General features: G+C 40.4%; 2 protein-coding genes across 3 annotated transcripts in view; one reads left to right on the top strand and one right to left on the bottom strand.

Annotated features, from left to right (window-relative positions):
• AFF4 (ALF transcription elongation factor 4) overlaps window positions 1-13,726 on the top strand; it is a 54,160-nt gene extending 40,434 nt beyond the window's left edge. For both annotated transcript variants that reach the window (XM_062003079.1, XM_062003081.1), the window contains 8 exons: window positions 1,094-1,191; window positions 3,516-3,579; window positions 3,729-3,865; window positions 4,261-4,332; window positions 4,998-5,091; window positions 6,850-6,893; window positions 7,728-7,948; window positions 8,515-13,726. In XM_062003079.1, coding sequence (XP_061859063.1) covers window positions 1,094-1,191; window positions 3,516-3,579; window positions 3,729-3,865; window positions 4,261-4,332; window positions 4,998-5,091; window positions 6,850-6,893; window positions 7,728-7,948; window positions 8,515-8,633 — 849 coding nt within the window. In that variant the 3' untranslated portion in view covers window positions 8,634-13,726. The remainder of the gene's footprint in view (window positions 1-1,093; window positions 1,192-3,515; window positions 3,580-3,728; window positions 3,866-4,260; window positions 4,333-4,997; window positions 5,092-6,849; window positions 6,894-7,727; window positions 7,949-8,514) is intronic.
• Window positions 13,727-14,539: 813 nt separating this feature from the next.
• On the bottom strand, window positions 14,540-16,222 carry LEAP2 (liver enriched antimicrobial peptide 2). Its single transcript, XM_010198583.2, has 3 exons — window positions 16,148-16,222; window positions 15,638-15,774; window positions 14,540-14,711 (listed from the first exon to the last, which is right to left on the bottom strand). The coding sequence occupies exons 1-3, from the start codon at window positions 16,202-16,204 to the stop codon at window positions 14,675-14,677; spliced, it is 231 nt and encodes a 76-aa protein (XP_010196885.1). The 5' UTR covers window positions 16,205-16,222; the 3' UTR covers window positions 14,540-14,674.
• Window positions 16,223-17,571: the final 1,349 nt, after the last annotated feature.

Here is a 17,571-nt window from a genome sequence, read left to right as displayed (position 1 = left end):
GACATTAGCAGTGGCAGAAAGTAACTTAGTCATCAGGGTGGAGTTCACGCATATCTGAAATGAGAGACCTGCTGTATTACTTCAGATGCCAGTACCATGAGGTTTTAGAAGCCTGTCAGTGTTGGGTGTATCAGTAGCTGTGTAAGATACTCCCAGGAACTGTAGATACTGAATTTCCCTTACAGGCTGAGGCTTTGCCTTTTCTTTGTTCATCAGCATAGAGATGTCCCTAAGCCAGTTGTTGATCTGTGAGGTACTTATCGTTTCCTTTTTCAGATAAGCTTAGTCATGCCTTTCTTACAGTATATACTCTTCTTCCGTTGTACTGTGTGTCTTGGTATTGTTTCTACATTACAAGGGTAGATAGTACATTGCTGGGCAAGCTGATACCTTGCAACTCCATGATCCTTCTGGTTAGCAATAATCTGATAAGTGTAGGTTATGAAATACACATCTGTATAGATGGCCTGGGGTCATGATAAATCAAGAGAGCACAAAACACATAGGAAGCTGGGGAATTGTTTCATACAGTTTAGATACTAAAATTGGGTTCTCCTACAACTCACAGGATGTTTGTAGTGTCCAGTCTTCAGCCTGAAGTGTCATGCTGGGCTGCGTATAATTTACAGGAGCAAGGACATTGTTTTGTGATGATGACTAACTTTTTTTTCAAGGCAAAGACATTCAGTAGAGTGTATTGTTGATTGAAGTGAGAAATCATAAAATTATTCATAATCTCTTTGTTAGAGTGGAAAAACAGGACTCAGAAACAGTGACACAGGAGATTCAGGGAGTATTTCCTAGACCTGGGTGTGTCTAGAAAGCCTTGGCTGCATTCTTTCCTCTAATGAGGATCTCCTGGTGTATTAGAGTGAAGAGCATCATTATACTCTGTGCAAGCATTAGGTGAAAGCCTTATGGAAGCTGTGTTACTGTCTCTGGTGAATGACAACTAAAGCAGCTGCAAAACTGACCTTGTTGTATAGAAGGAGTGAAGTCATGGGAGAAATTTATACAATAAATATTTTTGTTGAAGGCAGAGAAGATTTATTTGTTCTTTAAATTTATTATTTGACAACAATTTTCCTTTCAGGAAAAGATTTTGAACAATTCATCGAACTGCCCTCCTGCCTCTGCTCAGTCTACGGAAAGTTCAAAGTCAAGAAGAGCTAAACTTGTTTTTGATGATAGGTAAGAACAGCAAAAGATGCCTTTCCCTTTGCAGGGCTGCGAGTCTCGGAGCGTAGCCAGCTTCCCGTGGAGGAGAGTTGTCCTTTTTGTCTTCACAAAAGATGTGAAGTACAAGCTCATGCTCTGGAGAGCTGTGCCTTGTTCCTGCAGCAACATGCTTGTGTTCTCTCTGTGCCATTTACTTGGCAGGCAGTGCAGTCCTTGAGGAGCAACTGTAGCCTGCCCTGTACATTCCTGCTGAGCATAAAAGGACCACACAGTAGACTGAAATAGCTCAGGGTCACTCTGTTTTTAAATGCTAGTGGGTCCTTTTCACCTTGCCAGGACACTGCTACTACCTGTCCTCTTCTCGACAGAGCCCTTGTGCTCTAGAGACAGGAGCTGTGGTCGTTGATAGAAGAGCCTTTGATTTTTTTTAAATTCCAGATCCACAAGAGAGAGTTTGGGCTTTAATCCCGGAGTCAAAGCACATATCTTGAAAAGAAAATGAACCAAATATTTTTACTGTCTTGTGCAGACTTTAGGTTTCACTTGTACCAATTCACATCTTAGCACAATGCTTGCTCTTTAAGTATTTATCTTTGTTCTTTAAATTCACTTTACAGATAAAATTCTATTTATACCAAATGTAAAAGTAACTTCTTGGTTAAGATCTCTTTGGAAGTGGCCAAACTAGCTGGGCATTGTTTTCCTCCTCATAGCTATTCCTTAAAGAAAAAAAAAAGTTAAGTGAATTTGATTATTATAGTTACACTATCAGTCATTTAGGACAAAATAGTTTATGGGAATTTTTTAGTTGTTCCAAGACGAAATGGGGTGAAAAAATTAAGATGAAATGTTAAAAAATAAATAAAAAATCTGAAAGTGCATTGAAGGATGGGAAAACATAGTGAGAGGACCCTCCAAGAACAGCAGCTGTGCTTTGGGATGGTGGCATGTGATAACCTTATGGTTATGACTGAGTCATTTTAGGATTTCTCAGGCTTAGAACTGATGGAACTAATTTTGTAGGTGTATAATCTAGTGCTTTGTAACTTCATCAATTTTCTGCAGGTGGACTGTTAAAAATGTTGTTTGATATACCTTTAATTCTTAGACATCTAAGATAGGAGGATTGGAAGAACTTATTTCAAACTTTAATCGGCTCATATGTTAATCTGTTGTAATTATGCTTCTGTGATTACCTTCTGTTCATCTAGTTGTGAAAGTCATTTAGCATTATTTGTCTTGGGTGCCTAAGCAAAAGCAATTGACACCTGAGTGCATCTTGATTTATTTTGTATATCATGTGCCCTCATGGCCAAGAAAGCCAGTGGCATCCTGGGATGCATCAAGAAGAGTGTGGCCAGCAGGTCAAAGGTGGTTCTTCTCCCCCTCTACTCTGCACTGGTGAGGCCTCATCTGGTGTCCTGTGTCCAAGTTCTGGGCTCCTCAGCTCAAGAGGGACAGAGAACCTCTGGAGAGAGTCCAGCACAGGGCCACCAAGATGATCAGGGGACTGGAACGTCTTTCATACAAGGAAAGGCTGCGGGAACAGGGGCTGTTTAGTCTGGAGAAGAGGAGATCTTATTAACATTTATAAATACCTAAAGGGTGGGTGTCAGGAGGTTGGGACATCCCTTTTTTCTATAGTAGCTAGCAACAGGACAAGGGTAATGGGATGAAGCTGGAACACAAAATTTCCACTTAAATATAAGAAAAAACTATTTCACTGTTAGGGTGAGGGAGCCCTGGCACAGGCTGCCCAGAGGGGTTGTGCAGTCTCCTTCCTTGGAGGTTTTCAAGACCCTCTTGGACATGTTCCTGTGCGACCTGATCTAGGTGACCCTGCTTCTGCAGAGGAGTTGGAATAGGTGATCTCTAAAGGTCCTTTTCAACCCCTACCATTCTGCCATTCTAAGATCATTTTTTTTTAATATTTCACACCCTCAGTAATGCCAGTCCTGGAGGAGCTGGATTAATTTGGCCTCAATTTCTGTACTTCTATCCTTCTCCTGCCTCTGTTAGTGATTGTTTCATTTGCTTGACTACCAGATGCAATAAATTTAACAAAATCGCTTGTACTTATCAAATTGCTTGAAGTACTGTTTTGAATTATCTGAAACTAGAGAACTAACTTCAAAAAAATTTCAACAAGTTTAGCATACTGTGGCTACTCATGCTAGTTAACTATTTTAACAACTTTTTAAGCAGTTTTATAATAGTGCAGTTCCTGTAACTTTAGTTAGAAAAAAATATGAAATTGGGCAACATTTAGAAACTTCAGTCATAAAAGGAAAGGATGGGGTGAGGCTGTGCCCATAAATTTGTGTCTTCTCTTGTAGGACTTACTCAGCTGATCACTATTTACAAGAAGCAAAGAAGTTAAAACATAATGCAGATGCATTGGTAAGTAAATCTTCAGTACTTACCCAACATTTACACATTATGCTGAGGCTTGTTTTCTGCTTTTCCCATTTTGCTACAGCTCTCTATCAGAGCTTTCTTGTTCTTCCTCTCTGTTTTTTGTCCTTAAAAGTTTTTTCCAATCTCCTCAGTCTGACAGGTTTGAGAAGGCTGTGTACTACCTAGACGCTGTAGTGTCATTCATCGAGTGTGGGAATGCATTGGAGAAAAATGCTCAGGAATCCAAGTCCCCGTTCCCTATGTATTCAGAAACTGTGGAATTAATCAAGTAAGCATTGCAAACTATATACAAAAGTCAGGTGGGTGGGAAAGTTCTGAAAATCAGAGCTTCTAGACTTACAAAGTTTTTGCCACTGACTTTTGAGATTTCTTGTAATTCTCTGATAAAACTGAGTCACTTACCAGTTCATACCAGTTGCTGAGATTTCACGAAGGCTGAGGTGCTTTCTGCCAACATTCTTGAAGTCTCTCTGTGATGTGTAACACGTGGGAAGCAAAATTACTCCAGTTACTGCCTAGTCAGCATTTTGTTAAGGGTCTGAGACATTCCTCAAAGGGTGAAGACGGTTGAAACTAGAAATGCGTAAGAGCATCAGTGTGTTGTGATTGATAAATTATATTGTAATCTCTCTTTTGTTCTTTACTTGATGTCTTTCTTTGTAGATACACTATGAAACTGAAGAATTACTTGGCCCCGGATGCAACGGCTGCAGATAAAAGGCTGGCAGTGCTTTGGTATGTGTATTCTGAACTTAATGCAGTGCACTGATTAATTTAAAATGTTTTATTTACATGAAGTACTGTATTAACACAGAGTTCTCAGGTGTCTCCAAACCAAATGTTTGAGCTCTCCATTTGGCTGTACCTAAAGATTAATGCTGTGTGTCTGATTACTGTAACCTAGGGCAGAGGGGATGTTGACTGTGAGAGCCAAGCCTTTAAAATATTAAGGGGACTGTAAAGAATTGTCACCAGCTTCTTAGATTAGTGAAATGGCTGCAACAGGTATAGAGGACCAGGACCAATTGGTGTCAGGTGGGAAAGAAAGGGGTGGCTGTGGCAGGATGCATCAGAGTCAGCACGTCCTGACACCAGGAAATTAAGCCCTTATTTAGGAAGTAAGTTAGTTTTGTCTCCTAAGCTCAGAGCTTGAAACCAAGTATATTGGTAAGATCATTGAAAAATTATAGTTGTGGCTTAAGACACACAGAGCTGGTTTTATTTCCTTGATAATTTAAAGGTGGTGATGGATTTTCTTGGTTGAGTTAGGACTTGAGAGCTGGCTTGTCAGAGTTGGCAGAGAAAACTTTAAAAATGTAGTTGCTAGATTTTTTAAGTTCATTGAGTTGTGATAAACTTGACTTTAACTGTAAATGTTTTGTTGCTCTGTCTTTGGTCAGTCTTCGGTGTCAATCTCTACTATACCTAAGGCTTTTCAAACTGAAAAAGGAAAGTGCATTGAAATACTCTAAAACTCTGACTGAACATCTGAAGGTAATTGCACATGTATTTTCTTAGAATTTTAAAACCTAATCAAATTAAGGCTTTACATCACTCGATAAAATTTTCAAACTGCTATATTTGAGTTTGGAATATACCCTAATCAGAACAGAGCCTTAAAAGTATGTTAAAGTTGAGTAGTTTAAAGCTGGAAAGTAACAGCATGGCTGCCATAACCTACTGGTGCTAAGATCATTGCTCTCTCTTGGTAATTTGATCTAGCTTTTGTCATCTTCAATATGTTTAGTCAACTTCAAGGAGAAAATATCTAAATGGTGAATGTCAGGAGGTTAGGGCATCACTTTTTTCTGTTGTATCTAGTGACAGGACAAGGGATGATGGGATGAAGCTGGAACACAAAAAGTCCCATTTAAATGTAAGAAAAAACTATTTCACTGTTCAGGTGAGGGAGCCCTGGCACAGGCTGCCCAGGGAGGGTGTGGAGGCTCCTTCTCTGGAGGTTTTCAAAACCTGCCCGGACATGTTTTTGTGCGACCTGATCTAGGTGAACCTGCTTCTGCAGGGAGATTGCAATGGGTGATCTCTAAAGGTCCCTTCCAACCCTACCACTCTACGATTCTATGATTTTTCTTGCTGCAGATAAAACAAGATGAAACCTCACTTTCACATTTAAGCTTAAGGGAATTTTGGATCTGGGAGTGTGTTACCTGCACCAGAGCCAGCTTCTAATTCAAAACCATATTGGTCTTTCAGAATTTTTGTGGTTTGCAGTGGGATGTTTTATATTTTTTAAATTATTTCCACCCTCCCACCATTCTCCATGAATTTGCCTAAATTCCTGTGCAACTGATCTGAAAGTGCTGTTAGGGAAAGGAGATCAAGAAGCACATCCTTAGAAATAACTTATTTCAGTCAAGATCTTATTAACATTTATAAATATCTAAAGGGTGGGTGTCAGGAGGTTGGGACATCCCTTTTTTCTATAGTAGCTAGCAACAGGACAAGGGTAATGGGATGAAGCTGGAACACAAAATTTCCACTTAAATATAAGAAAAAACTATTTCACTGTTCAGGTGAGGGAGCCCTGGCACAGGCTGCCCAGGGAGGATGTGGAGTCTCCTTCCTTGGAGGTCTTCAAGACCCGCCTGGACATGTTCCTATGTGACCTGATCTAGGTGACCCTGTTTCTGCAGGGGGGTTGGACTAGATGATCTCTAAAGGTCCCTTCCAACCCCTACCGTCCTATGATTCTGTGATTCTAAGATATTGCCGAAGAGAGAAACTTATACTTCTGTAATGTCACTCAGTCTTTAATCTAGACAGAGATTTTTCAAGGGAACACTTGAGGGTATTTAATTTGAAGCTATCGATACTGAGAGGAAAGGAATTGTCACATGCCTGATCTCTCAGATTTTTTGAGATATCTTTAATTGCTCAATGCCAGTAATAATGGATTTCTTCCTATTAATGGGACGAAAAAAACGAAACGTTCTCATAAGAAGTGGTGGGATCTCATGGTTCAAACAGAAGACTACTGCAATTGTATATGTATTTAGTGGCCTTCTCTGTGTTGTTAAAATAACCCCTCGATTTGTGTTTTAGCAGTAAAAAAAAAGGATATTTTCCTAAATTTGAATTGTCTGTGATATTACTCAGAATGATGGTTACTGCTTAAAAAAAAACCTACAAAACTTAATTTGGTCAATGCTAACCAATTAAATAACCAGAGAAAGTATAACTAGTCAAAGTATAAACATAGGTCAGCTGACCAGTTTATTTTTCCCCAAACAGAATTCCTATAATAATTCTCAAGCACCATCACCTGGTATGGGAAGGTAAGTAGGAAAAGTTGTTACCTATGTTTCTCAACTTAGAGCTATTCTTCTGTATGAACTGTGTGCCTCAGTTGTTTGAAAGTGTTGGAGTGATTGCTTCAAGGCTGTCGATTTTGATTTGGTTGTTTGCAGAATATTATGATGCAGGTTTGGAAGACTGGTGCTTCTGATTGTGCTCTGCAGAGAGTTTTGTCAGGGAGTTCCTTGTTGCAAAAAAAAAAGGTCACAGTGTCACTAATACAACATGACTTATCTCAGTGAGTTTTGTTGCTTTATTTGATGCTTTTTCCCTCAAAACAGGAGCTTTGTTAATGCTGCAAGCCCAAATGGTTACAAGTACTTTCAAGGTTGTCTGGTCCATAGGATAGCAATTTACTTCCATTACTTGAAAACTAACAATGGCCTTTCACAAATATTTGAGCTTTAGGAGAGCATTTCAGGATTAGTATTTTGTTATTTGAAAGTGTGATATTATGGCAGCGTAGTTACCATGTAGTTGGAATGTTCTCATTATTATTCTTTAAGGTGCAATTTATTTAAACAATTTAAGATTTTGTTGACTTGGCAGATGGTGAGGCTTGGTTAATAGATTTTAGCTGCAAAGCTAAAACAAGAGTTGGAGGATCCTCAGTAGTTATTACCGGCTCATGCATCTCATTTGTTGTAGGACAAATCCTTACTTCTTGATGTGTAAAGTGGGAGTGCTTTAGCATCTCGCTCTCTTGAGATGTGGGGAGAGAGGTCTTAGAGGGCATCTTACAGCGTGTGCATATATATATATCTACACACCCACAGACACATTTGAGGATGTAATATTTTCCTTTGGATATGCAGCAAGCCTGTCGGGATGCCGTCTCCAGTCTCTCCAAAGCTGTCTCCAGGGAATTCAGGAAATTACTCTTCCGGGGCAGCCAACCCTTCAGGGAGTGGGTCTTCGGTGACGATCCCCCAGAGGATCCATCAGATGGCAGCCAGCTATGTCCAAGTTACATCCAACTTCCTCTATGCCACTGAAATTTGGGACCAAGCCGAACAGCTGTCTAAAGAACAGAAAGGTAAGGAGAGCCACAGGTGGATTGTAACATCAGATGTACTGGCACAGTCTGAAACACTCATAGGCTTTGAATTTTGGAGCTGCTGTTATTGGTGCACAACCAGGTCCTTTGCGAGAGTGAGATGGAAAGTTACACCTTCGATAACAGTGATACCTTGGGCTGGGTGACCTGGTTGTTAAGGTGGTGCTGGAAATGTAATAGTTTCCTACCAGCTCTGTGTGTAAATGTAGAAAATCTTAGTTTCATTTCGTGTAAAACATTCAGTGTAGGAAGAAGAACTTGGTACATTTCTATTTCTGAAATTCTTAGGTGAAGCACATGTTTGAGGAGGAAGGACATGGAAGTTTTACAATAGTTTAACTAGATTGTAATGATTCTTACCAACCAGTCTGCAGCACCAGGAGTAAAGAAATTGATTGCTAAGAACATTTTTTCTGTATTTTTATTGTTTTGTCATTCATCTGTCTTAATCTAAAAGATTCATGTTGAAAGGGTGGGAGGGCTGGGTGTAATATTTCCCGTATAAAAATCTGTGCCTAGTTTAACTTGTGTTTCTGTTGTTTTAGAGTTCTTTGCTGAACTGGATAAAGTTATGGGCCCTCTGATTTTTAATTCGAGCATCATGACAGACCTAGTGCGTTACACCCGTCAGGGATTACACTGGTTGCGCCTGGATGCCAAGTGATATTGTGAACTGAAGGAATGGAAAGTCAAACACATCATTCTCGCTGCCTCCAATTTATCTCCACAACACTGTGTCATGTCAATAAGGAAGACTGCCATAACACATTGCTTAGTTGACACTAAGAGCAAGGAATGCTTTCACATGTCTCCCATTCTCATTTGTGTTTTGTGTTTTAACCCCAAATCATCTGCTTAATGGACTTCCTCAGTATTCCCATTTTAAGTTATTTAAATATTTTAAAATTTGCTACATGTAAAGGTGTAGTTTTGCTGATCTGTCATGGATAGATCATTGGAATTCCGGTCATAATACAGAAATAGTCAGTTTAAATCCTATTTATTTTAATTTTGAAGAGCCCAATTTGGGGCAGTTTTTAGCTATTTCTTCTCTAAATTTACTCTTTTGAGTACTTAGCAGAAACTAAACATAGACACTTTATTTAAGTACATTGTGAGCTTTGTTACTCTGTAATGTCTTGTGGTGGTAGAGCCCATAAAAGGAACTAGGGTTGATAGGTTCTAACGTGTAGGGACACCATACTTTTCATGCCTAATGCCTATGAGTCAACTAATAAATGACAACTACAGATTTATTATTGCAGAATTTGTACTAAATAGAAAAGTTCCAGATATTCTTCTATGTATTAAGATACTTCATTTAAATGAATTATAAAGAAATTTATATGGAAAAGTATTTAGCTGGATCTGGCTTGGATTGTTTTCAAGGCAGTTTCAAAACCTAGATTAACACTATAACAATCACAAAACATTACAGTAATTTGCATTTAATGTAATACCGAAGTCATGGTGTAGGAGTGAACTTGAGTCCGATCGGTGCGATGCATACAGGAAAGGCTTCTGAAAAGGACAATCTTGTGCTTCTTTTGCATCTCTTCATTTAAAATAACATTTTTCTTTCCGTGCTTGTCATTTCTTGACACTTCATCGGCGAGCTTTGTGGTTAAAAACCCAGCGATAGTTAAATTCCTACGTGAATTGTCATTTGCATCTTTTTCATTGACTGAGAAACCAGGAATCTTAAGTAGAAATTGAGGTCCATTTTTTCTTTTAGGGTCTGATAGGTAACGGACACTACAGGATGACAGTGCAACAGCCATCGTGGGGTGGGAGCACACCTGCTGTTACAGGGAAATTGACTGTTTTGTTGCAGAGTGGATTTAAAACTCGTATTTACCCCGTGTTAATGAAGGTCCCGTTAATATTTGATGGAGCATAATATTCACTTGCGAGGGAGCGCCTTGGTGCAACAGAAATGGTTTACGTAGTTGCGACCGAGTGCTCTCAGAGTGTAAACCAAAGTACCTTTCCAAGTGAGGTGCTTATCTGAGTAAAAGGTTGAAACTGCTACTGCTTTCAGTATTGCTTAGTGCCCCCAACATGTCTGGTGTGCCTTATACCTTACTTTTAGGTGAAGATTTTATGAACTGTTTACAAGATGTTTTACAGCAGGACCAGGTATACTGTATGCAGTGGTCTTCTGCAGTACTTTGGTAAAATTCCATTTCCTTTTTAAAAGTACTAGTGTCTGTCACACAAACTGACTTCTCATGGCGGTGGTCTCCTTTCGAAGAGTCAAACTCTGAATCATTTGGAGTGAGATTGTGGAATGCTGCTTTGTTTTCTCTCCCATCGAACCCTTTATTCTGTACCAGACATGAACGTGCATGTTCAGGAAGATGATTGCACTAAATTTTTTGTGTAGTTGTAGTTAAGTGCCAAAGTCACGGCAACCTCGAGAGAAGGAATAGAATTCTACGCTACTTAGTACTGCAGTATGTCCTATGGGCTTTAAGAGTTTAGAAGTTTTGCAAATTAGTAACCTACTAAAAGGTAGTTGCATATTCGTAGAGCTTCCTTTGCGTTACAGCGTGTTTTGTACTTCCAGAAAAGCTTTGCTACGTACGAGTTGATACATGGTTAACAGACCTGAGACTTTTTCCATGACAGCTGAATTGACTCATCGGGTCTGTCGGAGCATCATTTTTATTGAATCACTGTGCGAGGTCACGTTTCTGTTAGTGTTTGCTGTTCGAGACAGAACTCTGTACCCTCAAACTCTGCATCTCGGTTAACGGGACACTGTCAACTGTTTTTCCTTTAATACTCTAAAGTGCCTAGCACACTTTTGACGCTATATAAAAAATACCTTTGTAGAAGTTGCAGTCATAGTTTATTTTTTGTGTAGTGCTGCACTAGCCAGCATGGCTGTGTTTTGGCTTGCTCCTTTGTGCACAGTTACCATTACTGTTAGCAGCAATGGTCTCATCTCTGGGAATTTTTTTTTCCTTAACTAGAGTCCCACAAATACCTTTTGGTGTCACGCTGAATTGGTCTCTTAAAAATGTGTCACTTATCCCTAGATCAGTGAATCTTAATAAATTGTCTTCAGACGACCAGAAGACTTTTTACATCGTGTCAAAATGTGGACCTGAACTGGTTGAAAGTGTCCCACCTAAGCAGTGTATGTCGTAGTGAAATATCCACTAGAGTGCTGTCCCGGGTCTTCTGTCTGTATGGGAAGTGTGCAGTGGTCTTGTTAATTGAAAAGAAATGCCTTACGCATCTGTAGCTATTTCAAACAGATAAATTGAAACTTTGCTATTCCAAAAGCATATCCTAATTTGGGATCTACTGTTGTTTCTGAGAGAACAGTTATGCAATTTGTCAGATTTCATAGCTAAAAAAAAAAAAAAAAAGAAATGCAAGTAGGTGATAGGTTTCCATCCTTCTGTCCCAAGGGCGGGTGAACGGCCCAAAGACATCCTTCCGAACTGCCGCGTGTCCCCTCGGTCCCACTGCACTGGTGGCTCAGGAGGAGGGAATCCCCAGCTCCTGGCTTCCCAAACGACTCCCTAGACCATCCTATAGCAAATGCATATCGATGCTGTAATTCTAATTCCCTCACTGGACGCGGTCCCAGATGGTGAATCTTCAAAATGGCTTAATCAGACTAGGCTTGCTCAGCTATCAAAACTCATTGAATTTGCTGTCAGACTTGCAGGTTCCTAGGTGATAAGGTGCAACCATCTATAATTACAGACAGATCTTCAGGACACCAGAGTAAAACAGCCCGAGACTTCTATTTTGATTTGAAACTATTAGCCATAAAGCAGAGCATATGAATGGCTCTTCTTGGCTTTCAATGGCAGTATGCAATTTGTATTGTATGTATCTTTTAATATATGTATATATATATGATCTCAGTCTGTTCAAAGTATATGTTATACTTGTTTTTAGATTATGGTGCAACTGACTATATTGATATATTATTTATTGAGTGCTGAATCACCATCTTATTGGTGATAAATATTGCATATTATACAGGAGTGCAATGTATGTTCCTTTAGATTGCTGAGGCTTAATTGCTATGATGACAAAAAACACCCTGAAATGTATTTATGAATGGCCCCAACATACAGAGAGTCAGTACTTTATGGAAAAAATGTAGCGCTTGCCTGGGGCAAGTAAAATAAAGCTGTAGGCGGATAATTCTGTGGTTTGCCAAAGTGGCAAACTGCTGGAAACAGAGACTACCTTTGCTGTATTTAATGCTTCATTTACCCAACGGATACTTGCTGTCGCTGCAGTGTTTTTGTTAAGGCAGATGATACAAAAGGGCCTGAGCAAGTCAAGTTTGAATTATCCATTGGGGAGTAAACAACTTCCAAATTCCTAGATTTCTGACAAATACTTTGGTCAGGGTTTCTGTTACTCCAACTGATCAATCAGTGTTACAGAAAGCCCTGTGTTTCCAAGCAACAAAGTTAATGCTAGACACCTTTAAGTCTATAAAGAGTAGCCAAAAGCATTTGCTAGCCAACTCAGACAAATCCAGACCTATTCCAGGAGGCAAATTTCCCAGGCAGGAAAGCTAGGTCAACTCGAGCCATCAGGAAATCATTCATGGGCTGTGTCCAGCCCCTTTACCTTTGGAGGAGTCGGTCTGTGGCACCGCGTGGCAGCGGCAGTGCAGGGGAGGCCGGGAGGGCAGGGCTTGGTGAGCCCTCGTCTCGGTGTGAGCGTGGCAGGGCAGCCATGGGCAGCACTGACTCTCCGCTCCCTGCCCACGCGCGGCTGCGTTTTGGTCAAGTGCACTCTGGGGAGCAGTTTGAAGTGCTGGGAGTTCGTATGGGCTGTCTTTATGTCAACCCTTCACCTGTTTTAATTTCATCTGGAAGCTTAATGGGAGCATATCCATTTCTGATACAGCTCTGTCTCCTTCCCTCCCTCCACACGTGCTCGTGGGTGCCACGTGCCCTGCCATCAGCTCTGAACTGCGACCCGGGCTGCCACTGCTGCCAGGGCTCTGCAGCGGTTGGGTTTGGCTGCGTTGGCATTCTACACCTAACAGCTCAACTCTAAGGACCAGGCATGACTTTTGCAAGCACAGTTTCTGACATTTTTATCTGGTCCCCCTTTTAAATTGTTTTAAGAAATTTTGTATATGGAGGATAAAGTGCTTATATATTTATTAAAAATCCTTTATCTTATTTGAAATTATTATTTGGTGAAGAAGGGTTTTTTTGGGGGGAGGGCTTTGTGGGTGGGGAAGGTAACTTTTAACCTGTCACTTATAAATTAAGCCCTTAGGAATCATACAGAAAGGTACTGCTAGTAACTAATGGGATGTCTCTGTTTTACGCTTTGTACATGACAAGTCCATGTGTTATATTTTGTTTCTATCAGAAGATTTAGGCATCTGTCTTCAACCAAAACCTGGAAAAGAAAAACAAACTGTGATTTTATTTGTTGCAATACATTTTAAATTTCAAAGGGTACTTTGGGGCTCAAAATTAGGATTTCTAAGTCAGTATGTGCATTTCACGTAATAAAGCTGTTAATGGTGAGCAAAGTATTATATACTAACTAGATTTTTTCCACATCTGTATAGTATATTCTATGTATTTTGTGGTATTGAGATTATAGAAAGTTTAGTGTCTGAAACATGCGTTTAATGTGTATTTTTAAACAAATTTATGGCAATTAAAATATTTGGAGAAAAGGGTATCACATTTCAATTTGTAAAGATCTTTTTAACTACTGTGTCATTAAAATGCTTTGTACAATGCAAAACTGTAACTGGAGAAACTAAGTTTAATAAATATCAAATAGATTTTCTGTATTAAACTTCACCACCACTGTGCTCCTATCTATCTGTGCATGGGCGCTCTCCTCCCTGGTAAGGCCTTATAAAGCAGGGTTTTCTTTTTTTATCCTAGTGCCCTCTGTCTAAAAAAGGCAAATAGCATTCGGCATTGGTGTCCCAGACCCGATGGTATCTGTCTGATCAAAAGTGACTTAGGTTTTTTCCAGCCTTCCAAGTTAACATGCAACAGCTCAAAATTGGATTTTGCTCCATTTATTTTAAAGTAGCAGGTACTTCAGTGGCAAAGGTCAGCCTGGGACATTTATTTAAGTAAATTTGATTAGAAGTAATTAAATACTTTTCCTTCTAGTTATCACTGGGTATATTTGGGATATTGAAAATGCTATCAGTAATTATCAGTTTGTTTGCTCCGTCTTTGTAACAGCCTTTATCTGAAGTACTGATTATAGTTGAGCTGCAGGGACTGAAACGAGACGGAAGCATGATCTACTTTGTGCGCTTGCCAGATGAAGGATAAATGTCTGAAGTCCAGTTTGAATTAGGCCTGATGTGCACTCACCATACACTTTGTTCACGGGATGCAAAGAAAACCAAGGTGCTTTGCTGAATATAAATGTTTAATTCACATTTTAAAATAAATAAAATGTTAAAAGAACCATTACAAAAAACCAAAACGAACACGACATGCAGAGTCCTTTTATTGAGCTCGGCCAGGGAGTCATCCTGAAGCGTGTGCAACCCTCGTTAGGGAATGATCTCAGGCTCTTTGAAGTCCTTCTGTCAGTTCATGAGACAGAGATGTTAAATGTACTGATTGCTCAATTCACTGTCCTAGCTCTTCAACGGTCAATAAATATTTCACGAGTGGAGCATTGTTAGCAGTAACAGTGATGGGCGTTCTTCATCGTGACAGGTCACTCTGAGGCTGTTCTCAGGAAACATTGGTTCTTCCTGGAAAAAACAACAACATTGTCAGGCACTGCCAGCTTGCCTGCCAGCTCCATCCTCAGATACATCCCTAGCTGTATTCCTCCCCTCAGCTGTACAGCAATGCTCAGTGTACCTCAAGGAGCCGTACATCTGGTATTCGTCTCTTTAACTCTCTTTAGCTCATTTTTATTTATTTTATGCTCTTTGCATAACACATCTAAAATGGCTGTTACCTAGGGCTCTGTGGTCAGGCTGTGGTGCAGCCTGTACCTTGTCTCTTCCTGTAGCTGCTGTTATATTTCACATATATTAATCAAATGATGCGTTTTAAATGCAAGCAAAATAGCAGCCTGACTACCCATGCCTATTAAATTTACCTCTAGTAGAAAATGGGTATATTCTACTGTCTGTTTGCTTTCTGGCATGTCTACAGTTGGTGCCACACAAAAGCACCTTTCAGTCAGCAGTAATTGCAACTAATCAATTTAACTATATGTAGTTGGACAATTTGCTCATCTGTAGTGCTCATGAGAAGTAGGTGGCTTCTGATACTATAAGTAATTGCCTTCAAGTGGTAACTTAGAGTACAATACTGCTCTTAACTCATACATGTCTCAAAGCAAATGGTATTGCCTTTAAGAAGGCTTAAATATAAGGTCTCTTAAGTGGTTGCCTAAAAGCTGTCTAGAATCTCATGCTCTTTTTTGAAGACAGGTTATTTGAAGTTGCAACAAAAGGACTAAGACTTGTCATCAATGGCACTTGGACTCTGCTCTGTTTGCGCTGCTTACAAAAGATGTCTAAATCTATTGCCCCATCCTTGTTCCTGGTATCTTCTATATGCACAGAATTAACTGTATCTCGTTTGGGTGACAGTAAGTGGGAGTTTCCTCTACATAATGAAACATAAGTGTCTCTGAGCTGGAGCCCTGATGAAGATTTGTTACCTGCACAGCATCGTAATGCATTCGCTGTTATCCCTACAGGAGGCTCCGATGGGTCTGAGGGAGACTCCTCTCCAGAAGGGCGTCATCCGCCGCTGCCGCGTCAGCTGAGGCTGTGGGTGCAGGGAGGCGCAGTGGGCCTGGAACTGAAACGAGGTGGGAGCTGTCACAACGTGCAGCGGCTGTAAGCAGTGGGTCATTCTGAGGCTAAGGACAGGAGTCTTAATTTGAAGTGAAGAACTTGAAACCTTTCTCATTTTCAATCATAGCATAAGAAGTATAAAAATAACTCTGTTTTTCATCTTGGGACGGAAGGCAGTTACTTGCTGAGATATGTCTTGGAGCAACTCAGTGTTTGGTGAGTAGTTGCTCTACTTGTTCATGATGTTGAGTCCTGTAAGAGCTCTACAGTTCCCTCCAACTCCTGACTGTTACTCTTATCCCTGCAAATCCTGACAGCTATTAACCACCAGACCATTTGAATTAGCGCTCTAAATAGTAGTCTCTGTTTACCTGGCTGAGCAGCAGTGAGCAGAGCAAGATGACTGCCATCATTTTCCAACTGTGCATCTTCACAGGATGAGCTGTCGCTTCAGCTGTAGGATCAGCCTTGGGCGGAGGAGGTAGGAATAGCCCCAAATAGAACTTCCCAGGCTTCAGCTAGATTTTTATAGACTTTATTGCATCAGCTGTCAGTCATTATGGGAACAAAGTTCGTTTTGGAGCAAGAGGGAATTACTAAGTTAGCATCTGCTGAAGTGATCTGGTTCAAGGCCTGTCTGTCTAGCTAATGATTTACTCTCCTTCCACTTGTACTTTGTCTGATCAGCATATCCTTTGTGCCAACTGTTCCTTTTTTTAAAGCCTACCTAATGCATTACCAGAACCCCATGGTGCACTTTTAAGGAAAAGGGTGGTTGGCCCAAAGTATGGTGAAGATTAAAAGCTGTAACCTTATTTAACTTCTGTGACGTTCACGTGTGCAGCATTGTCACCTGGGGGGGAAGTATTGTCTTATCAAGCTTATTTGGAGCAGAGAATCATACGTTTGATCATGATTCTCATTCCTGGCACATGAAAGAATCACGAGGAAGTTACTTAACCCTCCTTTCCATGCAGATGGCACTCAAAAAGTAGACGAAAAGCTGTTCAGATGTGTTAGGGAATGCAAAAACTATGCTCTGAATGGTAAAGAATAGGCCTTTCGAGGATCCTAATGAGTAGTAGTTAAAGATAATTTCTAGACAGCTCATCCCAAAAATAGAAGAAACTCCTGCAAGAGTTTTCTAGAGCAGAGTTGCTCCATGTGGCAGGACTCTGGTCTCTAGCTGAGCTGTCTGTGCTATAGTCTGCCCTGTGCCATGTAGCATAACTCACAATTGGTCTTTAGCAAGGTGCCAGCAGCTCCCATCAATGTGGATGGGCAGTTTGTAATTAAGAGGAATCAATTGTGAACTGAGATGACAACAGCTTTGAGAAAAGGATGCTTGAGTAAAGCTGTTAGCTCTCACCTTCCCTATAATCTACTCAGCTTACAGACATCAGGACACGTGGAACAAGTGTCTGTCTAAATGGACCTTAATCACTCCTCCTCCTCCTCCTTGGTGCTGTCTTGGGCACTTGGCTCCCACATCCATCCCACACACACACTGTCTGTCAGGCACACGACTTTCGAGATTGCAGAGTAACACAAAGACACCACCAACTTACTCATGTCAAGTGCATGTAGGTTTTGGAGTACTTTATGTTCTAAGTTACTTCAAGGATGGAGATACTGTATAAAATAGCAACCAATGTTTTAGTTAATTGTAACTACACCTCTGGATGGAACAGGCTGCCATCTTCTGCGATTGCTTAATATGGAGGCCTGAGTGCCAGCGTGGAAGGCAAGTTACCTAGATTAAGATAATGCCATGCTGTCAAGTTCCTGTCTACAG

The sequence above is a fragment of the Colius striatus genome, chromosome 9 (assembly GCF_028858725.1).
Source record: "Colius striatus isolate bColStr4 chromosome 9, bColStr4.1.hap1, whole genome shotgun sequence".
Taxonomy (NCBI): domain Eukaryota; kingdom Metazoa; phylum Chordata; class Aves; order Coliiformes; family Coliidae; genus Colius; species Colius striatus.
Note: the sequence above shows the minus strand (reverse complement) of the source record. Positions and strands in the feature narration are given on the sequence as shown.